Source organism: Mus pahari, chromosome 9 (assembly GCF_900095145.1).
Source record: "Mus pahari chromosome 9, PAHARI_EIJ_v1.1, whole genome shotgun sequence".
Lineage (NCBI taxonomy): Eukaryota > Metazoa > Chordata > Mammalia > Rodentia > Muridae > Mus > Mus pahari.
Genome location: NC_034598.1, coordinates 41,430,861 through 41,455,129, shown reverse-complemented (window position 1 = coordinate 41,455,129; position 24,269 = coordinate 41,430,861). Strand labels below are relative to the sequence as shown.

At 48.3% G+C, this 24,269-nt stretch overlaps 1 protein-coding gene across 13 annotated transcripts in view; it reads left to right on the top strand.

Moving 5' to 3' along the window:
* The window catches only part of Pcbp3 (poly(rC) binding protein 3), a 268,573-nt gene extending 258,600 nt beyond the window's left edge, over nucleotides 1-9,973 (top strand). For 7 of the 13 annotated variants that reach the window (XM_029542528.1, XM_029542527.1, XM_021204316.1 and 4 more), the window contains 5 exons: nucleotides 1,497-1,575; nucleotides 2,230-2,289; nucleotides 4,567-4,619; nucleotides 8,436-8,605; nucleotides 9,302-9,973. In XM_029542528.1, the coding sequence (XP_029398388.1) occupies nucleotides 1,497-1,575; nucleotides 2,230-2,289; nucleotides 4,567-4,619; nucleotides 8,436-8,605; nucleotides 9,302-9,338 (399 nt within the window). In that variant the 3' untranslated portion in view covers nucleotides 9,339-9,973. The remainder of the gene's footprint in view (nucleotides 1-1,496; nucleotides 1,576-2,229; nucleotides 2,290-4,566; nucleotides 4,620-8,435; nucleotides 8,606-9,301) is intronic. The other 6 variants (XM_021204317.1, XM_021204313.2, XM_029542530.1 and 3 more) reach the window with 3 other exon arrangements.
* The last annotated feature ends 14,296 nt before the right edge of the window (nucleotides 9,974-24,269 follow it).

Genomic DNA, 24,269 nt, shown 5'->3' with positions numbered 1-24,269 from the left:
CTGGCATAGTGGCCAATACGGTACAACACAGCAGAAACTAGAGGTACTGTATCAGTTCCTGCTATGGCCTGTCATACACCACCTCTTCAAGGGACTTTTGAGCTAAGTCTGACCCCAAGTCACACATCCCCTAATTTGACCTGCTCAGGATGCAGCCAGGTCCTTCTGCCGTCTTGGCGGGGGGGGGGGGCAGTATCAGATGTGAGAAAGACAGAGTAGCCCAGTGCCAGGCTAAGGAAGCTGGCTTTTTGGATCTGCTAATACCCTAAAGCCTTGGGTTTATGAGCACTGTCTCAGAGCTGACACTCAGCTGACAGGAGCAGGAGATAGCTGACCAGCCAGCAAGTACCCCAGAAGCCATCCTGTAGGCCAGCATCAGGCCAACCCCCAGTCTTCACAGGGTTTTAATGTAAGCTTTGAGGGTGCCTTGCACTGAGAGGCTGCGTGCAGGAAAGCTCTGCTGGAGACACCTAGACAAGCCGCTTGACCCTGATCAGGCCCCCGTCTGTTTGAGGTGCTCTCACCAGCAACAATCTCTACATCCAGAGAACCCCATCCCTCTGATAATGTCTCAGTCTCTGCCAGCTATGTCACCTAACTGTGAAGACAGCAGGAACCCAGGCCAGACTCCAGAGCCTGTGCTTGATGACATGCAGCCTCGCCAGGACCTGTTTGAGAAAGAAGGGTCAACACCTTTCCTGTGGGGTGTGTGGTCTGATGGGCCCCTGTTCTGTGATGCCCTCGTACCGTCCTCTGCACCGGTGCCCTAGCTTCTCAAAAGGGTAGTGTGGTTCAGAGCATCTACCCACCCTGCTCTGTTGCTCGGAAAGTGTGGCTAGGCCTAGTCTCTTATTCTCTGATCTTTATGTTCAGAGAAAAAGAACAATGGAATCAGATATTCAAGCTCTGTCTTGACAAGCTCAGTGACTGGTTGGAGCCGAGGTGTAGCCGCTGGGACAGCAGCGAGCAGCAATGCTGCCTCTGTGGAAGGCTTCCTCGGGGGTCCTCTACATCTCTCTTAAGCCCTGTCACCCTATATAAAGACAAGAAGGGGCTTGCAGGCCAGGCTCTAGATTTACCAGCCGCTCCCCACCCTACCCAGACTGCCTTGTCTTAAAATGGGGCCTGCAGGCCAGGAGGTGGGAGAAGCCTGGTGTGAAGCTAGAACCAAAGCAAGGTTTGGGGATTGACTAGGCTGAATCTGCTGGTCCTGTTCTGTGTCTCTCAGAGCCCTGCCCCCAGGGCCGCGGGCCCCTCCCCTCCTCACTAGGCCTGTAAGGAAAAGGCACAACTCACTCAGTCTCTTGCCTGCTGGCAGCCAGGCCCATTGGTTCCACCCAGGCCAAGTCCTTGTGTCCTGCTGCACTGTCTGCCATGTGTTCGCATGGCCCCTCTGAACCTCTGTGCAAAAGTTCTGTGACTGCCATTTTTAACTTGGTGTGACTTGTACTCGATGACAATAACCTTCTTAGCTCTCGTGTCCCTCCTACCCCCAGCAGTTGACCAAGCTCCACCAGTTGGCCATGCAGCAAACCCCCTTTCCTCCCCTCGGACAGACCAACCCCGCTTTCCCCGGTACGTACCCAGCTGCCCTTTTCTGACCTTCTCTTCTCACCTGGGGACTCGCTTTCTCTTTCTTTCTCTTTCTCTTCCTCTCTGAGCTCCCTGCAGTTCAGTGAGTAGCGCAGGTGCTGCCAGAGCTCTGGATGCTGAATCTTGCAGTGTTAATGCAGTGGGCTGCACACAGCTGAGGCCAGGCGGGTCAGTCTGCCTCCTGTGGTGGGCTACTTTACTGCCCCTCGGCTTCCGTGTTCTTGCCTTTTTGAGGGACTTCCATGCAGAGCCGCGCTCTGTGTCACCCACAGTCCATCCCCAGGTGACTTTTCCTGGCCAGGCTTGGAGCACATCATTTCCTGCATCAAGCATTCTGACCCCAGAAATGACCCCCAGGCCTGGCTGCTGCAGCCCTTCCTAGGATAGCACTGACAGAGCTAGCCTGCACTCAGGCCAGTGGTGAAGCAGACAGAGGGGCTGGCTACAGCCTGGCCGGGCATCTGCTTCAGATGTCCCTCACTGAAGCAGAGCCGCCCCTATGGCCGGTGGAAAACACACTGGCCGTGCATGTCGGCTGTGCATGCACCAATCATATTTTGAGCTTTCCTAGTTGAAGGGACCTTGCTTCTCTCCTTGAGGGCAAAACATTAAACCTCTCTCTTCTTTGCTCTCCAGGAGAAAAGCTGCCTTTACACTCCTCCGAAGAAGCTCAAAATCTGATGGGCCAGTCGTCAGGTAAAACACCACAGGACTGGGGGAGCAGGCCAGGGGACATGTACAGAGGACGAGGGTACCCACACCTATGGCAGCTGAGTGTCTAGCTCCCAACTTGGCTGACTGTAGATAGTTTCTGGGGGTGTAAGCTGTGGACTGAGCTGTGGGGACCACCCAGGAGCCAAGTGTTCCATTGTTAGTGAATGATGTGTCTGAGCAAGCACAGAGAGCCGCCCTGTGCACAGTTGAATAGCCTAAGGCATTGTACCCCTACATGAGGAGGGCCTACCTTGAGTTGCCACTAATTTCCCAGCTGTGCAGTGTGTTGGGCTGCATACCGAGAACATGACTGTGGGGACCACAGAATGGTATATGCTTCTTAAAGATGGGTTTCCATGGAGATAGACACCAACTCTTAAAAGACAGATCTGGGCTGGGTGTGTCTGCACCTTCTGGTTTTCATTTAAATGTCAGCTCCCAGGACACAGCGGGGTGATATGTATGTAGTCTGTGATGCGGTGACTCAGGGAACAGCTTGGGAAAAGAGATAGACTGGGGCTGAGTGTGTTTTCTGGGTCCTAGGAGGGAAATACCATACACTTCAGACCTGTGGGCCACTGTGGGTACACATGGCCATTGATGCAGCCTCAGAAATGGTGTCACACCATGCTTTTGTGTGACAACTTGATCATGGCCCTAGAGACCTAGAGTACAGTACATATGCAGGTGAACATGGCAGGAAGAGTGTGTGCTAAGACAACAGTTAGCTGCGTAGGGCAGTGCAGCTGGCTCTGAAGCCTTGTCCTGAGTAGACACACCCTTAACTTCCCACTTAACTTTGGTGTCCCTGAAAAAGGATTCTTGTTCTTCGAGCAGTCAAATGTAACATCAGACAGATGTCCCCTGCTGCCCCAGGAACTCCTGTCCAGCACTCCAGTAGTACTTTCAAGTGACATTTTATATGTCCCTGTGTCTGTAATGTGTATAGATTCCCTAAATAGCCAAATAATTGTATTTTTAAACTATTATTAAAAGGAGGTGAGGGGTAGGAAACTGCAGATTTCAGTTTGTAAACGGCTAAGATGGATGGGTTTGTTCATTCCACCTGGGCCCGACTGCTGGACATCTGCCCTTGGGGTCACCCTCTGACAGGAGCCAATAACCATGTGAGATGAGATTTTGAGGAGGTGTCCCATCCAGGGAGCTGGTGGGAAGGAACAAGACTGGAAGGGGAGCTGGGAAGATAAGGGGCACAGTGAGAAGTAGGGGCTCGGCTGGGCAGTGGTGGCGCACGCCTTTAATCCCAGCACTTGGGAAGCAGAGGCAGGCAGATTTCTGAGTTCAAAGCCAGTCTGGTCTATAGAGTGAGTTCCCGAACAACCAGGGTTATACAGAGAAACCCTGTCTCGAAAAACGACAAACAAAAAATAGAAGTAGTAGTAGTAGGGACTCCCCGAGATTATCTTGGGGAAGATCCTGGGTTTCGTGGCTGTCTGGATGTGGTACTGAAGGGTCAGTGCAGAGGCAGGGCCAGTAAGTAAGAGTGCCAAGGGAGGGGACAACCTGGGTTCTGGGGCATTCTAAAGTGGTGTGTGTAGAGTTGGCCATCTAGAGAATATAGAGCCTGGAGTCTGGACCCAGTAGCCCTATGCAGGGACCTTTGCTGAGTCTGAAGGCAACAGGATCAGTTTCAGGACTTGCAGACCTGAGCTGTCTGTCTGTTGCTGAAATGGGGCTGCTGTGTACAGAGCCCAGAGGCACAGCCAGTGTACCTTCCACTGTGGTGGTCCCTTGAGGGTATTGTCACTGATTCTGAGGTAGGGAGAAGTAGCATGTGGCCTGTTATCTGGTGATATAGTTGAGACTTGCAAAGATGAGAAGCTGGGCCTAGCCATGTGCCGCGGCCTCTGGACAGAATTATCAGTGGGTGCTTGGCCACCTGCAGTGGAACCCACATGAGGTCTCAGTGTGGAATGGAGTGGGGCACAGCACCACAAGTCTTCCTGAGCAGAGGAGACCAAACACTCAATGTCAGTGTGACCAGTGTGACTTATGGCCTTGTAACCCCCTGAGGTGTGATGCCTGCCCTCTCTTTAGCTCAGGGCCTGCCAGGCTGTATATGTAAGATGTGAGGTTTTAGAACTCTGGAGTTTGGGTTATCCTGGGTGGCACCAGGGCCTGGGCCCCTGGGCTGTGCTGATTTTCACCCCAACCAGCCCAAGGAAATATGGACCCCATCTGGCTGTGGCGGTAAACTGGTTTTCCTCCAACCTAATCATGTTCCCTTGGTATGCCCAGGTCTGGATGCCAGCCCACCGGCCAGCACTCATGAGCTCACCATTCCCAATGATGTGAGTATACCCCCTGCCTGTCCACACACACACACAGTTCCAGTGATACCCTCAAGGCTGGACCCACTGGTGCATCTTTTGTCTCCCTTCTTTTCCACCTTCAACTGATACCATTCCCATGAAGGGTGCAGACAAGAAAGAAGTGGGACCATCAGGGTGAATCAGAAGTCAGCACCAGAGCTGGGCTGGGAGTCTGGCAACAGCAGCAGTACCCTGGCTTAGGGGCCTTGAGAGTAGGGTGGTCTGGGAAGGTTCTGGAGTGACATGACCCATACTGGAGGTTTGAGATTCTCTGGCACAAGAAGTTGCTTGTATGTCACAGGGTGTCTGGATCCCTTGCTCTAGCATCCCTCAATTTGTCCAGACCTTGGGGATCACCACAGCTGTGGTCTCAAGAGCTTGTTAGCACACTTAATCCTCTCAGGCTGAACAGGGGTCTCAAGAGGTAGTGGCAGTCCCTGAATCAGTGGCTCCAAACCAGGAGAACCAGGGAAGAGCCCATGTCTTTGAGAGTGGCTGCCAGGGTAGCAGAAGGGACAGTCTGTGTGGGCCATGCAGGCCTTACCTCCTTTTCAACTTGTATAGTATTGAGGCTTTCTCTGCCCTAAAGCTAGTCAGACTCAGTCTCTGTTTTTTGTCTGATTCCATCTGTCTCTCTTCCTGTCAGTGCCTGCCTGCCTGTGTGTACAGATACATTTGCCCATATAGGCATCTGTGGAAGCCAGAGGTTGATGCTGGGGTGTGTGTCTCTGTTGCTTCTCCATCTTATAGGATCTTGCTGAGCCTAGAGCGCTCTCTCAGCTAGTTGGCTGGCCAGAAAGCTCGAGAGATTCTCGTGTCTCCATCCCTGTCCCTGGGGATACAGACAGTGGCCATCAAGCCTGGCTTTTAATGTGGGTGCCAAGGATCCAAACACAGGTCCCCATGCTCATACAGCAGGCCCTAGAGCCGTGTGTGTGTGTGTGTGTGTGTGTGTGTGTGTGTGTGTGTGTGTGTGTGTGCGCGCGCGCGCGTGCCCATATGCGTGTCTGTCTATGTGTTTCTGTATATTTCCATATGAAGGTCAGAGGTTTAACCTTTAGTGTTGATACTCAGGAGCCATCTACTTTGTTCTTTGAGACAATCTCTCACCAATTAGGTTAGACTGGCTGGCCACGGTGCCCTGGGGGTCCACCTGACTCTTGTGATATTACAAGCATGTGCCACCACATCTGGGAGCTAGAGATCAAGCTGAGGGCCTCATCTTAAGTGGCAAGCACTTGACCTACTAATTTCTCTCTCTCCAGACCAGTAGCCTTGGACTTTGAAGACCAGCCCCTCCCTTCCATCTGAACCAACTTCAGGAAACTCAGAGTCTAAGGGGACCCCAGGCTTGAGTGTAGAGGGCAGACAGTTGGGCAGCAGAGTAAACTGGCCAGGAGAGAAACCATGATACATCTGGATGGTGCCCTTGAACTTCAAGGAAATACTATCACTACCCTCACCCAACCCGTCTGGCTATAGATGGCCCCGGAAGGGGCTCTGCCACCAGCCCCACGCATCTGTCCTGTTACCTGACAACCTCAGGTTTCCCTAGTCTGTAGGAGCCACCTTAGGCGTCAGCCCTGGTGGCCTGGTAGCATTGGTGTGCAGCCTTTAGCTCTGAGAACTTTGGAGATTGGACCAGCTTAGCGGCTGTCTTCATGGGTGAGACTCCTGCTTTGTCCGTTCCTCTTCCCACTCCTTGTGCGATGGTTCCTCCGGCACAGGGGCTCACCAGTACATGCTCCATCAGATGGAGCTAGGGCTTCTTGAAAGGCTGCTAACATGAACCCTACCTCACTAGCGCTGGGACACAAGCTTCTGTTTAACCTGAAATGGACTAAAAGACCCCCAGGACTGGCCTGGTGGGGAGCAGCAGACCTGTTTGCTCTGCTGCCGTGCGGTGGCTGAACACTGGCTGACCTAGCCTGTCCTGTCACCCCGGAATCTTTCACAGATCATTCAGAGCTTCCCTTTTTTCACCCTGCACAGGAAGGCCATAGAATCTATGGCATAGAGGGTTTCCACTCATCCTGACTTTTATAGAAGGGACTAGGCTAAAGGCCTCCAAGGGCCAGTGGTCCACACCTGCAGCTCCCGTTCTTGGACACAAGGAAGGAATCAGAACATGATCATCCTGACCCTTTCTAGAGACTGGTCTGGATCTATCTCCTGTGCACAGTGGAATCAGTCTCCTCCCCCATCTGCAGATGATTTATCTGTTCTATCCGGGATACATGGCCTTCCTAGGAGGAGACCTGGAGACCATTCCTATATGGCTAATGCTATAGAGCTTGTCCTGGAACATTCAGTTTGGGGCACTTAAGGCCCCGGTGCTGTGCTGTGAGCACCTGCCTGAAAGCTCATGGTGCACACTCCTGAATGATGGTATCTTCAAAGACATGTGGCCACAAATTGTCCCTCAGTGCAGGAGCCGTGCTCCCACCCAGGGACCACCCTGCCTCACCTAGCCTTGACCACAGAAGAGCCCCCATAGCTTTTCTGCCAGAAGGACGGAGCACAGGCAGGCAGGTCAGTTGAGCCACAGCTGTGTGCAGGTTAGGAAGCCCTCCTTTCTGCTACAGGGTCAGACTGGCATGGGCATGAGAAGCAGGCCATGGGCAGAGCCCAGCCAGAGCGGAGAGTAGTAGGCAGGACTTGAGAAATGAAGACGGGTGAGGCCCAGAGACATATAAGAAGGCAAGATGCTGAACTGGCTTCTCTGGAGGAGAGGTTCACTGTGTTCAGATAGCCTCGTTGTCAGAGCTCAGTGAGAAATACGGATAACCAGCAGATGGCCACGATGGGGAGCAGAGCGCACAGCACACACCCCTCAGGACAGGAGCCTCCGCCACAGCACACACCCCTCAGGACAGGAGCCTCCGCCACAGCACACACCCCTCAGGACAGGAGCCTCCGCCAAAGCACACACCCCTCAGGATAGGAGCCTCCACTCTCCCAGGTGCCTGGTGTTCATCATGCAGGTTTGGGAGCAGATTCTCCTCCTGTACCTCAGGTCCAGCCCAGCCTTCTGCCTGGCATCTCAGTGCATGAGAGCAGCTTGTGCCTAGACCTCAGGCTGGCTCCTCTGCAGTCTTCTCTGGGGTCCACGATGCCCCCGTCATGGAACAGAGTAGACCGGAGAGACACATACCCAACTGTAGCTATTGCCAGAGGAAAGAGCTTGACCTCCAGGATGGAGGGCCCTCTCATCCCTGAGCTGCCTGAGAAGTGGCCCACGCTCCTGATGGCTTCGTTGGCCCCAGGTCTCTGCATCCGTTAAACAGAGCTCACCATGCAAACACTTGGATTTTTCCTCAAGTTCATCTGAGTTCCCCAATGGATAGATTTCAGCAGTAGTGAACTTCAGGTGCTCCTAGGTGTCTGTGGAGCTCACTCTCTAGCACATCCGCTCTCCCTGTGAGGGTAACTCCAGAATGCCCTGACCCAGCTAGGCCAGAGCTGCTGTGGGATTCCCCACTCAGCCTGAATCACGTCTGACCAGGTAGAGGAGGCCAATATGAGAATGACCATGTCCCTTGTGAGGACTTTTCCCAGAAGGACACTAAGCAGAGGTGGTAAGACTGTCAACAGTGAAACTGGAACCTCTCTCACATTGTCCTGGGGACCAGGCTCAGGACTTTGCAATGCCTGAGTTCTTCCAGAGCGCTGAGTTCATAGGCAGTGTTTCCAGCCTAGCCTATCCCCTGAGGTGTCCCCACAGGGCTTCCACAGATGCCCCAAAAGAGATGGGCGGGACTTTTCTCTAAGAGATGCCTCCATCATTTCTTCTAGCTTATAGGCTGCATAATTGGACGCCAAGGCACCAAAATCAATGAAATCCGACAGATGTCTGGAGCTCAGATCAAAATCGCCAATGCCACTGAAGGGTCATCAGAGCGCCAGATTACCATCACAGGGACCCCAGCCAACATCAGCCTTGCCCAGTATCTCATCAACGCTAGGTGAGCAATTCCTCGGAGGCTGGGCCCTCACTAGCTATGACTCACAGCCCTACACCCTGAGTGATAACAGTAGAAGTTCAGGCATGTGGGGAGAGATGTGATGGGGACCAGCCTCCACAGGGACATGGGCCACTCTGTTCACCAACAGGAACTAGGAAGCTACAGTGAGAGGCGTGCCCATTTTCCTGTTTCCCTCTTCCCAGCCTGTACTCGGGCTATGCCCATCTGCCTTAGGCAAGGGGTTTGGCAGGCTTGTAGTAAGTCTGGGGGTAGGGATGTAGGGAAAATGCCTGGCTCCTGCCTCGCCTGCTCCAAATCCAGTATAAGCAACCCTCCTGAAACAGCACAGGGTTCCTATGCATGTCATGGCTCCTTCTATGACAGTCCTGAAGCCCCTGCTTAAAAATCTGGAGCCCCCACTGGAGCCAACTGGGTGCTTAGCCCCTGGCCCAGTGCCCTACCCTGGAAGGATCCAAACTCTCAGCAAGATTGAGTGACAGGCACAGGGCCAGGTGAAGTGCCACAGAGCTGGTCAGGCAGACTTTCCACCTGTTATGTGGTGGGTCCTGCAGCCCATGGCCACAAAGTAACAGCTCATCCCCTGGACATGGAAAGGTGCCCTCCCCCTACTGCTTCACACCCATCTCATCGCAGAAGAAGTCTGTGACGTGTCTCCCATGCCTTTGTCTGTTCCAGGCTGACGTCTGAGGTCACCGGGATGGGTGCACTCTAACCTACCCAAGGCCCTCCACTGCACACATCGGATGGCTCCAGCCCGCAGCCTCACCAGCTGGCACACTGTACAGACTGCCTGTCCTTCCTTGCAGATATGAATAGAGCGTTTTCTTTACAGATGATAGTGCGTGTCTGCCCACTCAGGCCCTGTGCGCTGTGTTAGTGTAGCCCTCCACGCATTGGCATGCAGCTCTTTACTTTACTGCTCAACGTATTCCCAGATGTGATGTTTCAGAGATTTATCCCTCAGTATCCATGTGACTGTCTGTTTCAAAGTTGGTTTGATGCTTTAACAGCACTTCCCATGTCCTGCTGTCCCTTGTTCTCAGAGGCCCTCCTCTCTTACCCGGTCTACTGACTCATTTCCGCCCTAGGTTGTACGCAGGGATCAGAGGTACTTTTATTGCAACCTGCAGGGAATGTCTGGAAGAGTAGGGACTTGGGGTGTACCTAAGGAGCAGGGTAGAGTGCCAGAGGGTGGGGTGGGACCCTGACTTCACTGGGATATCTCGGGGAGGGGGCACTTGTGGCCCCCAGGTGTCTTCCAAGATGGCTAAGAACAAGGACTTGCCGGAAAGTTCATCTGCAACCATCAGAGTTCAATAAATGTCGTGTTCCTCCCCCATGGCTCTGGCTTCTCTGTGCTACCCTGTCCTCAGTGCCCATCCACCCCTGTGAGATGCACTGGTACCCAGTCTGAGAGTAAGAAGGTCTGGGTTCTGTCCTTGCCCAGGTCCTAGAGCACCAGGTCCCAACCTGTAAAGCTGCCCAGCATGGAGACTGCCTGTGTCTCACAGGTCACCATCCATATAGCCTTATACCACCCCAATGGGCCATTCTTCACTGTCACCACTTGGCACTGAAGTTCCACTTCTCCCTTCTCTTAGTGCTCAACTCAGAGGGTCGGGGCAGAGGTACAGTTGCCCAGGGCTCAACTTTGTTGTAGCCCCTAGCCCAGCTCCAAGGGCCCTGGTACCTACCCCCAACCTCTGATTTGGGGGATTTCAGACAAGAAGGGCATGGCAGAGACCAGCTCAGGCTGGGAGAAAGGATAGAGCTGTCCAGCATATGCCATTTGCCCCAGAACCTGTCCTCACCTCTGGGTACGGTGACCTGCGACAGGATGCTGGGGTGTGCAGCCATCCATCTTGGCAGGAGGAACTCTCCTGCCTGCCAGGCTGAGAAAGCAGGTGTACCCCAGGCACGTGACCTGTGTTTTAGCCAGGAATCTAACACCGTTGCCTGGATCTATCCCTTGCTCTCTACTGTGGATGCTGCCCAGTGTAGCAGCAAATGGGAGCTTAGCCTCCATGACCACTCTTCGAGCTCAGCGAGTCAGGGCCAGAATTCAATCCCACACTCACTTGCACCAAGACATAGGGTCTGAGGGATGACAAGGACTCAGGACACGAGCCTTTCCCTGGGCCTGTCAACCAGGAATAGCGTAAGAAAGAACAGCTTTTGTGTAAGTAAGGTTTAAAAAAAAAAAAACCAGCATAGGGGCATCAAAAGTTCAGGATTAAATGGGGCCAACAGGAGGCCCCAAAGGTGATGGGGCACTGGGCAAGTGAGGTGTCAGGCGGGCTGGGCAAGTGAGGAGTTAGGCGGGCATGCCCCTAGAGAGAGGGTCAGGTGAAAGCACATGCCTAGGGTGCATTATTGTAGGCCAGGCCATGGAGTGAGAGAGCTCTACCCAGCCCTAGGCTGAAATTGCTTGGCTTCTTGTTCGTTATATGGTGAAGGTGGTGATGTCCTTCAGGGAGTGTGTGGGTGCTGGCTCGAAGGTGTGCTTGGTGAGGTAGACTCGGGTCTTCTCTACAAACAGAAATCCAACCCACGCCTCAAGGGCCAGGGGAGGCAAGGATGGTGAAGCCTCAGAGGCAGGGGACTACATTCCTTCTAGTGGAGACATCCCAACATCTGTGTCATGGCTCACAGGGGAATATGGTTCCGTAGAGTTTACTGGGCCAAGACGTGTTCTGCATCTGATGTTTGCTGAAGGTGAGATGTGACCATGGTAAGGGGATCTCGGCTCCACCTGACATCCTTGAGGATAATGTGCAGACAGATGCGTACCCCCTGCCTGAGCACAGTCTGTTCTATGGCAGTTCGTGTGTGGGGAAGAGGAGAACTGGAGCCAGGAAGCCCCAGAGGAGTTCAGTGCTCTGGCAGCTGTGGAATTGGCTGGATGTATAATTTTGTTTTTTAGTGTTTCTGCTACAGGACTGGGAGTAGTTGAGGAATGGCCCATGTCATCTGGACATCAGGCAACTCCCCAAGACTTGAGGTTCAGACTCCTCCTCAGGCTGGCCCTAGCACTAGAAAGATTGGTGCACAAGCCGGGCAGCCTGCTAGGAGTCCTGAAGCCATCTTCTGCCAGCTCTGACCGACCTGGCTTTACCTCAATCTGGAAGGACAAGTAAGATGTCTTCCTGATAGTGGGGTAGGGAGACTGAGGAATCATATTGCCGGCCCAGTACTCGGTACCAGGTACACAGTTGACTTGGTCAAGAGCCATAGCAAGTCATTACCACACATCAACAGGTTTGCCAAGATACACGCTGACTGCCGTGGTCCTGACTGCCACTGCCATAAAGACAGGCCACCCACATCCTAGAATGATCCTAAAATGCACAACGCTATAACAATTACAAAGCATTACCCAAAGCTGTTTTGATAGGGATACGTTTCAGAAGCAAAAGTATCAAAGACATGATCAGTTGGGTTGCTCAAAGTCTGCATTGCTATGGCAAAAACAAACAAACAAATCAGTCCCATCTCATGAGCATGTGCTTTTTGTCAGCTCCCTGCACTTCTGGTTCCTAGGGGTGCCAATTCTGCCAGTCTATAGTTGCTTCTCTTTTTCAGACTCTTTATATAAATCTCCCCCCCCTTTCTTTCTCCTCAGTACTGTTAAAAATCAATACATCTCGTGGATTGTTTTCAAAGTATCACCTTTGGGTTTTGCTATTAATGATACTGATTCTTCACTTCACTAATTTTTGTTGGACTGTTTTCTCTAATTGGTACTTGCTTTGCTTCACTGGCCTTCCCTCTGTCACTTGGCATCTGAGACTCTGTCCTCGCCTGGCTTGTTAAGGCTGTCTGTCGGTTTCTGGGTACCACTTTGTGTCTCGTGAATTCAGACATGGCAGTTATCATTTTCATTTAGTTTGGGCTTTCGTCATTTCCCTCAAGAGTCCCACTTACCAAAGGCCCTTAAGTAAAGCGTTAACTGCTCATGCGCAAGCTTCCCTTACTGATCTGAGTGTGCCCCTTTATGTATCTGTCATCTCCTAAACCTGACACTTTGGCACCATCTCCTGTGGCCAGCTCTGCCATGGGGTCTCTATCACCCGTCTGCTGGAACAGACATTCTACACACTTGCTGAGAAAGTCAACCTTGTTTTGCCACGTCTTGAACATCCTTGGTTATTTTCGTCTCTGGGAGCCTGGGTTTGGGGTGATTGCCACAATACACCCCACTGCCAGGGGTGTGAATGTCTCTGCTCAGCTGACTTTAGGAAGATAATCCTAGATTTCCCAGGTTAGCCCAGTTCAATCATTAGGTTATTAAAGGGGACCAGGGAAGCTGACTAAGAAGGTCACACCCAGCCAAGGGTGGAAATAGAGGGTGGACTTGGGATGCTCTGAAGCTGGGCAGAATGAACCAAGAGAAAGCGACCTCTGTTGGGTATGAGATAGGTAGAGGTGGTATGAGGTTTGACCACTGTGGTAGTAGTTCTCAACCCATGAACTGAGACCCAGGTGGGGGTAGGAGGTGTCAAAGGACCCTTTCACAGGGGTCACATACAAGATATCCTGCCTGTCAGATATTTACATTATGATTCATAACAGTAGCAAAAATTACAGTTATGACATAGCAATGAAAGTAATTTTATGTGGGGGTCACCACAATGTGAACTGTATTAGAGGGCTGCAGCATTAAGAAAGTTGAGCACCGGGGTTGGAGAGATGGCTCAGCATTTAAGAGCACCAACTGCTCTTCCAGAGGTCCTGAGTTCAATTCCCAGCAACCACATGGTGACTCAACCATCTGTAATGGGATCTGATGCCCTCTTCTGATGTGTCTGAAAACAGTGACAGTGTACTCGTGTACATAAAACAAATCTTGAAAAAAGAAAGAAGGTTGAGTACCACTACCCCAGGGCACAGGCTCTTGGCAGAAGGCACACAGGTTTTCAATTTGGCTTGCCCAGATGCAAGAGGTACTGGAAGGCTATAGTGGAAAACATCAGGAAATAGAGAAGGTCCCATGTGTCGCATGCTGACGATTGGTATTGGTGGTCACCTTACTACAGCTTGGGCACAGGGTAGAGACTCATGCTGTCCTCTGTTCCCCTGTGGAATATTCAGACATCTCTGCTACATAGATTGTTCATTCTAGATTCTGTTCCAACCACATTAGATGCTGCAGGATATTTGCCTGCTATCTTATTCCCCTCCTGTTTTATTTTCAACTTTTTGAGGCTTAGATACAATTTTCTTCCAAGTGATTATTAGATCTTGGTTTTAAGGCCAAGAGTCTCTGTATTTCCATTGAAAGTTTAATATGTTTGCTATAATAGAACTTCAGCTCTTTTGTCTCATATTTCCCATGTCACACTTCCTCTATTTCAATTTTCATTGAAATTAGAGAATTCTCCTGCCAGCTACACATTACACACATTGTTCTAAGTGCAATACTTATACCTATTGGTTTCTTATATGTATCAGTAGCTTTCTGTAAAATGCATGCAGTTCACTGACCTCTCTAGTACCCCCCTCTCCTTGGCACAGTGTTTGGGGTTGTTAGAAATATACTTTTTCCTTTCTATCTAGAAGTTTAAAATCTGATTGTCTGATTCTCAACTGTTTTCCCTCTCGGTTTCCTGTGGTCTCCTTTCTATGATCAGACCTTTCCATGAGCTAAATCCTCCTTGCTCTTGGCCCATCAACGACTCTTCGGCTTTTACCGATTTCATGACCAGACATTACAGCTGTTTTTCTTGGTAGTTCTATATTGCTTCATACTTTTAAGAAATCAAAAACCCTAGGTTTCTTGGGAATTTTTTTCCCTCCTGCCACTGAGGCCTCTGGACCCAGAAGCAAGGTCCCCTCACAGATCATCCATCCCAGCACCATAGGAGCTCAGAGCAGGCCTGCTTCCAGCCTTCAGCAGAGTATCATCGAGGGGAACATGAACTAAACTTGTCCTTGTGCTCTTAGAACTTCTCTTGGAGTGCTGCCTCTGATGAGGGCCCAGGCTCTGGAGAGCTGTTGAGCTGGGAAACATCCTCTTCCTGTTCCTGGCCCAGGCAGGACACAAAGACCTATGGGAGGCTGGGAATAACTCCATGGTAGAGTGCTTTCCTAGTGTGGACCAGACTCTAGGCTTGAGACCTAGTACAAAAATCCACAAAAACCACATTGGAGATGGCGGTGTCACCAGAGGCTGCTGTCTCTAGGAGCATGGATTCCTAGGCCCATAGTGGCACACCTGTGATGTGGCCTGTCACCTGTATGCCCTTCCTGACCCTCGTGGTAAATAGTACACAGTCTATCCTGAAGCATGATGAGAATTATGAACATTAAAGAGGCAGGCTGGGAAGCAACAGGGTTGCATTCCCAGGCATCAGCAACAGAATTAACTTCCATGCCCTCAAGAATACAACCACATGACAGTTGGGCTCATGTGGACTCAACTTACAAGACTCTATAAAAACTCTATGGGAGAACACCCAGAGGCAGATCCACTCCCAGGCTCTCCAGTGTGTCCAGGATCAGAGGATCAGAGGTGAGGGGGATACAACATCTGTCCCCAACACCAAGAGTAACTAGGACTGGCAGAATCCAGGCATGCAGGAACTCTGCCAGACCAGTGGCACGGGTTCCTTCCACACTTTCTGAGCAGGCATCCTGAGCAGACCTTGGGGACAAACTCCACAGCCAGCCCAACACCCAGAGGCAGCTCCACTCCCAGGCCCTCCAACATGCCCAGGATCAGAGGATCCCAGAATCCCAGGAGCTTGGTCACACCCGGATCTCAGGGGCCCAAAAGCAGTTTGACTCCCAGGAGCTCGAACACACCCAGGATCTCAGGATCACAAAGGCAGCTGACTTGGAGGAGTTCTGACAAAACCAAGATCACAGGAAGGACAGGCTCCAATCAGACATAACCTGGGCAGTTTGCACTAGAGATAACCAGATGGCAGGAGGCAAGCATAAGAACATAAGCAACAGAAACCAAGGTTACTTGGCATCATCAGAACCCAATTCTCCCACCATAACAAGTCCTGGGTACCCCAACACACCGGAAAAGCAAGATTCAGATCTAAAAATCACTTCTCATGATGATGATAGAGGACTTTAAGAAGGACATAAATAACTCCCTTAAAGAAATACAGGAGAACACAGGTAAACAGCTAGAAGCCCTTAAAGAGGAAACACAAAAATCCCTGATAGAGTTAGAGGAAAACACAATCAAACAGGCGAAGGAAAGGAACAAAACCATCCAGGATCTAAAAATGGAACTAAAAACAATAAACTCACAAAGGGAGACAGCCCTGGAGTTAGAAAGCCTAGGAAAGAGATCAGGAGACATAGATGCGAGCATCACCAACAGAATACAAGAGAGAAGAGAAAAACCTCAGGTACAGAAGGTACCATAGAAAACACTGGCATAACAGTCAAAGAAAATGCAAAAATCAGCTGGGCAGTGGTGGCGCACACCTTTAATCCCAGCACTTGGGAGGCAGAGGCAGGTGGATTTCTGAGTTCAAGGCCAGCCTGGTCTACAGTGTGAGTTCCAGGATAGCTGGAGCTATACAGAGAAACCCTGTCTCAAAAAAAAAAAATGCAAAAATCAAAAAGTTCCTAACCCAAAACATCCAGGAAATCCAGAACACAATGAGAAGACCAAACCTAAGGATAATAGGTATAGAAGAGAGTGAAGATTCCCAACTTAAAGGGCCAGTAAATATCTTCAACAAAATTATAGAGGAAAACTTCCCTGCCCATGAACATACAAGAAGCCTACAGATGTTATTCTGCCTAGAATCTTCTATCTTTCAAAGTCTCTGGTGAGAAGGCTGGTGTAACTCTGATGGGTCTGCCTTTATATGTTACACGCTCATAGATTATTTTTAGCATCATTTTTGGCACCATAGCTCCAGGTTCTGAGCCCTAGGTCATGTTCATGCCAAACTTGGCCATAGTCTTTCCTACGAGGCCTTCTACCATGGTTCTACACCATACCCACCCCAGCCCATCACACTTGACAAGACAGACACACGAAGGCAGATCCCAAGGCAAGTGGAAGAGCTGGAATTTGTTGTGATCCTTGGGATTTTCTCTAGGGGCCGGGGGGGGGGGAAGACCTCAGCTTAGGGACCTTCATAGCACAGTGTCCTCCCTACATGGGGACCCTGGGTTAAAATAAATTAACCCAAGTGGTGCGCATATAAGAGATAACATTTGGAAAAAAATGTATAGCTTTCATAAAGAAAATGCCTTTGAAGAACAGCCATGGTGAAGAGATCCTGGGAAGGAAAGAGTAGCAGCGAAGGGAGAGAGAGGGGTGAAGAACAGAGCCACAGAGGAAAGAGCCCATGATGGAGGTAGAGATGCCATGATGGAAAAAAGAGGACCAGGAAAGGAGAAATTGTGAAGAGTGCCCTGGGAAATCAACAGCAGAAGAGGAGAAGCTGCAAGGGGAGGATATGGCCTATGAAGCAGTGAACCCCACAGAGGAGTCACGTGTGGAGAGCTTAGGAGCCCAGAGAGTGGTGACAGCTCTGCTGTAAGTTCGACTTTCCCAGTGGACCGTGCATGGCATCCCAGCAGGCCTAGAGTCCAGCCTGGGTTCTACCCGATGGATCTGTGGGCTACATCCATCTATCCGTGACTGGAAATGGCAGCTCTGCTCCAACCAAGTCCCTTGATTCTGTGTAAGAACCTCTCGTGTGATTATGCTGTCTATAAAAGTCTGGTTCTAAGAACTCTGGGTCTAATAGCCCTTTATGGCCTGTTGCCCACTCCGCTCAAGATTAGCCTCCATTACTGTGGTTTGTCTTCAAACCTTATGGTCCTCACCCCACCCCACCCCCAAGAATTATGCTAATAAATGTCTTACATTATTTAGAGTTCTCAAGAACCTAGAGAATGTAAGTATGGGACAAAGGGGATCTACTGGATTGGCTTACATTTGTGCACAGCAGAGGCTGAGAAGACAGCTGCTTGCCCAATCAGTGAAGGCTGCTGCCTCAGAAGTCCCAATTCAGTAGTGATGGCCTAGAGGATGCCTGGAGAGCTGCTGGTCTTCAGTGGACACCAGAAGGCTAAAGAAGCTCAGGTCCAGTGTCCACACCCTGCAGCACCAACAGCAGAGTAGATGTGCTCATCAGCAGGGAGTGAAGGCAGGAAGGCAAAATCACCTCTGCTCCTTCCTGAGACCTCCATATCTAGGCCACTCCTAGAAGTTACTGCCTGCCCTGGAGGAAAATGTCTTTCCCCTTCTGGTAATCTCTTCACAGACCCACCCAAAGGCATGTCTCTTAATTGATTCCTGATCCAATCAAGTTGATAACCAAAATTAGCCACCCCACACTAGCTTTTATGAGGTGGAGCCTTTGTTTACCAAGTGATAATATCTGTTTTATGTTCTTAGTTTCCCCTTTTCTTTATCCATATCCATCCTTCTTCCTGATTGCATTCCTAGCTGTGTTTTTCACATCTGCGAACCATTTCTTCCATTGTATCTCCCTGGCTGCAGTTTATCTATGTGAAATCCTGTGCATCCTTGTGTGCCCCACACCTGGCTTGGTTCATTTGCGATTGTTTGCAGGGTGGGTCCTATTCAGGGGCAGTCCTACAGCCTGTGGCTCAGAACAGGATCCGAGCAGGTTTTTGAGGCTCTTTACCTCCATGCCTCAGTTTCCTCATCAGTGGGTTAGTGATTGGTTTTGTTCTTGTTGTTTGTTTGTTTTATAGCATGCACCTCATGGGAATTTACTGAAGCAAATAAGAATCCAAGGATTTCACTGAGAATGAAGGCTGGTGTAGCAAATGTGTATGTGGTTGTATAGAAGATGATACCTAGCTAAAATAACCTGCATGCAGCCTCAGTTTGCCTGATGTGTGGTTTGGGCTCCATATCTCAATTACTTCACTATGTAGATTCCCTTGAGTAAACCCAGACATGTTTTGTGGTGTCGTGGGGAATCTAGCTACCTGACACTTGGCAGGGAAGGTTTCCTTTTTACCTAGGTAGTTTGGTCCTAACCTTTGAGGGGGGGGGGGGAGAGAGAGAGAGAGAGAGAGAGAGAGAGAGAGAGAGAGAGAGAGAGTGTTAGTTCATTGTGATTGTGGGGCTAGAAAGAAAGATAGCTTAGTGGAGCACTGACTGCTCTTCCAGAAGACCTGGGTTCAATTCCCAGCAACCACATGGCAGCTCACACCTGTCTGTAACTCCAGTTCCAGAGGATCTGACACCTTCATACAGCATACATGCAGGCAAAACACCAATGTACATAAAATAAAAATAAAAAAATTAAAGTTAAAAAAGTTAAAAAAGGAAGTATTACTGTATTACATGTTTGAACATGTCTTTTTCTTTCTCTTTTTTTTTTAGTAACTATAACTATATTCTCTTTCTCCTTAGATGTGTTAATACTGTAAAGCCTGCTGGCAGATTTTCTAAAAATGAAACAAAGCAAATCTCTGTGGTAGAATCATCATGGGGTGTTTTCTGTTTTATTCTTTAGAATTTCAGTTAGGGTTTGCCCTGGTCCTCATGAGAAAGTACTTGGCCATGTTCCTATATGTTCAGTTCTTGTGGAATTCTCATTCCCTCGATGTTACAGAGAGCCAGTACCTCTGTCATGTTTCTGTAGCCCAGGAGAGTCCCATAGCCCTAGACTAGATTCACCTTGAGGCCTGAACCCAGATTCCTACAGAAGCAAAAGGCATCAGGGGTGATAAAAATCTCAGTAGTGATTTTTTAAAATTATAAACCCAAATTTTGTGATGAACAAGAAAGAATTTGCTTGTTAAATTGAGACTGAAGGTTAGACACACAGTTTCAATGGTCAGTCTTGATGCTCAGCCTGACAGGGTTTAGAAGCGCTTAGATGCATGCCATTCACCTGTGGGCATGTCTGTGTTTCAGGAGACGCGTAGCTAGGGCAGAGCACAGCCTGAATATAGATGGCATCACCCCATAGGCTGAGGGCTCAAATAGCATAAAAGAGAAAAACAAAGCCACCACAGGCTCACCCTGACACCCTCTGGCTTGCTGGCAGCCACAGCTGTGAGCCTCTCTGCTCCACCTGGCCCTCCCTGCAATGCAGGACTAGAAGCTCTGAACCTGAGCAAAAGAAACCTTCTAAGTCGTTTGTGTCAGGTGTTCCTGCCGCTGCTTAGTTTATGGAAGTCATTCTCCTGGAACTTTTAAAGTCTTCTCTGTGGTCTATTTAGATAAGGAAATGACTTACATCATTAAAGGATTTTTAAGTAAAAAAAAAAAACCAACAAACAAACAAACAAACAAACAAAACATGACATAAGAAACAGAAGATGGAGGACAGGAGTGAGTGAGTGGGGGAGCACCCTCATAGAGGCGGGGAGAGGGGGTATGAGATAGGGGGTTTCCAAAGGAGAGACCTGGAAAGGGGGAAACATTTGAAATATAAATAAAGAAAATATCCAATAAAAAGAAAAAGAAACAGAAGATGGATGAAAGACTTACTTGTGGCTAAGGAGAGAAAAATAAAGTTAACCCTGACTTGTCAAACAAGACATGGGAAGACATTTCAGAAGAAGAACTCTAAAGGAAGATTGTCTGCAGATCTTCACCTCTCCCCTCTGTCCTTCACCCCGAGCTCAGCAGCAGAACGCCTGCCTCAGCTCCTCCCCTGCCCTGCCCACATCTCCTCTGGCTCCCACAGACCTTCCCCTCATTAGACCTTCCCCCATTGCTTGATCGAATCCCCCAACTCCAGGAGACACTCCCTGCTGACCCACAGGCCACTCCTGACAGGAGACACTCCCTGCTGACCCACAGGCCACTCCCTGCTGACCCACAGGCCACTCCTGGCAGGAAAGCAGATAAGCTGACTGCAGGTCTTCACTGATCCTCCAGATTCAATCCCCCATTCTCATCCCCAGCTCCATAGCACACCTGAATTGAGCACTCAGCACTCTGTTCCGATTTCAGATCTGCTCCTTCCTTCTATCACCCCCTTGCCTATCCCCACTCCTGTCAGGCCCCAATACACAGAAACACCTTTTATCTGGAACCCCTAGTGGCTGCAACTGTCAAATCCATAGAAAAGTTGCCATGGGGCAACATAAAGCCATCAAACTCTTGTAAAAACCAGAGAGGAAACACACCCACTCAACAAAGACAGCACCAAGTATCAGCATCCAGAACTATAATCTCCTCAATCTCAGATGCCTGGACACCAGTAGGAAAACAACGGCCAGGGCAATATGTCTTCCCTGAGCCCATAGCAGGCTTTAACTATCCCAACATAGCGGAAGCACAAGAAAAACAAAAACACAACAGAGAGATGGCTCATCGGTTAAGAACATTGACTGCTCTTCCAGAGGACCCAGGTTCAATTCCTAACAACCACATGGCAGCTCACAGCTGTCTGTAATTTCTGTTCCAGGGGGTCTGACTCCCTCACACATGCAAAACATTAATGTGCATAAAATAAAAAATATAAGAAAAAACTTACAACAGCCTTCATGGATATGATATCATTAAAGAAATCCAGGAAAACAGTGGAAGGAAATGAACAAAACCAATCAAGACCTGAAAATTAAAATAGAAGCAAAAAAGAAAACCTAAACTGAGGGAACTCTGGAAATGAAAAGTTTAGAAGTTTGAACAGGAACCTCAGAGGCAAGCTCCAACAGAATACAAGAGATAAAAGAGAGAATATCACATGTTGAAGACTGGACAGAAGAAATAGATATAATATTGATCAAAGAAAATACCGGATCTAAAAAAAATTAAAAAAAAAAAAAACAAAGAAAGTAACACTCCTGGCACAAAACATGCACAAAATCTGGGACACTATAAAAAGCCCAAATCTAAGAATAATAGGAATAGACAAAGGAGATAAAACACACAGGTCAATGGCCCGGAAAATATATTCAGCACAACCATAGAAGAAAATTTTCCTAACCTAAAGGATTTGTCTATAAAAGTGCAAGAAGCATATAGAATACCAAATAGATTAGACCAAGAAAGAAATTCCCCGTGGTAAAACAAAACAATAACACAAATACAGATCAAAGAACAATATTAAAAGCTGCAAGGGGAAAAAGAAGAAGTCACATCTTTTAGACCTATTAGAATTACACCCGATGTCTCATTAGAGGCTCTAAAAGCTGGACAGATTGCTGCAGACCTTAAAGGACCACAAGTTCTATCTCAGACTACTATACCCAGCACAACTTTCACTTACCACAGATGGAGAAAATAAGATATCCCATGGTAAAAAGCCAAATCTAAGCAACATCTAGTCCATGGTAGGTGCTAGACAGAAAAGTTCAACTTAAAGACACTAACTACAACTATGAAAAGACAGTGAATAAAAATATCAGACCAGCAAAATCAGAAAGAAAACACACATGCACACACACCACATGCACAAACACACATGCACACACACACACACACCACCACCACCACCAACAACAACAACAACAACAGACTCAACAATCATTGGTCAATATTATCTCTTAACATCAGTGGTGGTCTTTCCCCAACAAAAAGACACAGATTAACAGAATGGATGTAAAAACAGGATCCATCCTTCCGCTGCACCTGAGAAACACACCTCAACATCAAAGATACACATTACCTCAGGGTGAAAGGTTGGAAAAAGATGCTCCAAGAAAGCTGGGGTAGAGATTTTAATATCTATCAAAATAAACTTCAAATCAAAACTAATCAGAAGAGGTAGGGAGGGACACTAGATACTCAAAGAAAAAACCCAGCAAGAGGACATTTCAGTTCTTAACATCTATGTGCCAAACACAAAGGCAGGCACCCACATTTGTACAAAACAAAACTATGTCCTAAATTATGTACTGATCCTCATACACTGATAGTAGGAGACTTTCCTACCCTACTGTGCCAATATACAGATCATCCAGGCAAAAAGTAAACAAATGCTGGAGCTAGCGTGTTAGAAGCCAAATGGACCTAACATATTTATTTACAGAACATTTCATCCAAACACAAAAGAGTAGACCTCCTTCTCTGTACCTCAAGGGACTTTCTCCAAAACTGATTACCTACTCAGACACACAAAAAAAGTCTTAACACATACAATAAAATAGAAATAACACTCTGCATCCTATCTAGCCACCACAGATTAAAGCTGAACAGCAACAGGAACAAGAAAGCTTACAAACTCATGGAAACTAAACAGTTTATGATGAGTGAAAAACAGGTCAAGACAGAAATTAAATACTTCATAGAATTCAATGAAAATGAAATGACAACATACCCAAACTTATGGAACAAAGTGAAGGTTGTTCTTATAGGCAAGGTCATAGCATGAAGTGGTTGCATAAAAACTAGAGATCTAATACTAGCAACTTAACACTGGTCAGTGGGATCGAATTGAAGATCTAGACATAAATCTACACTGATTTTTGTTTTGATAAAGAAGAAATAAACACTGGGGGGAAAGACAGTATCTTTACCCAATGTTGCTGATTAAGCTGGGTGGCTGTATACAGAAGAATACAAATAGATTCATACTTATCCTCCATAAAACTCAACTCAAAATGGATCAGAGACCTCAACAAAACCCAGATGCACTAAACTTGATAGAAGAGAGAGTGGGGAATAGCCTTGAATGCATTGGTATAGGAAAAGACTTTCAGAACAGAACGTTGTTAGCACAGATACTAAAACAAAAAAAAGATTAATAAATGAGACCTCCTGAAACTGAGAAGCTTCTGCACAGCAAACAACATCATCAACTGGACAAAAGACCAGGCTACAGAATGGGAATTTTTTTTTAACCACTGCCACATTTGATAGACTGCTGTTAACTAAAATATATAAAGAACTCAAGAAACTAGATAAATATCAACAACAACAACAACAACAAAAACCAAATAACACAATTTAAAATTTAAAATAGAGTACCAGAGGAGGTGGAAAATCAAGTGAAAATCTAAACAGAGAATTCACACTAGAGGAAACTCAAATGGCTGAGAAATACTTAATTGTTCAGCATCCTTAGCCATCAGGGAAACACAAATCGAAACTACTTTGAGATTTCATTCTTATGCCGGTCAGGATGGCTGAGAACAGAACAAGGGAAGCCTCATGCTGGCAAGGATGTGGGCGGAAGAGAACACTCCTCCATTGCTGGTGGGAGTGCAAACTTGTACAGCCACTTTAGAAGTCAACAGGGTGGTTCTTCAAAAAGCTGGCCATTGGTCTACCTCAAGATCCAGCTGTACTACTCTTGAGCAGATGGCCAAAGGATGCTTCACCCTACTGCAGAGACACTTGAGCAACCATATTCACTGCTGCTCTACTCACAATAGCCAGAAACTGGAAATGACTTAGATGTCCTTCAACAGAAGAACGAACAAAGAAAATGTGGTAGGTTTATACAGTGGGATATTACTCAGCCATAAAAAATGACATATAATTTGCAGACAAATGGATGGAATTGGAAAAATGCATCCAGGGTGAGGTAGCACAGATCCAGAAAGACTAATATGGCTATGTATTTGCTGATATGTGGATGTTAGCTGTTAAGTTGATGATAACCAAGCTACAATGCACAGAATCACAGAGGGAAGGTATAGGGTAAAGGACCAGAGGGAACAGATAGATCTTGTTAGGAAGAGGAAATAAAGTAGATAAATATGAATGAAATGGGGTGGG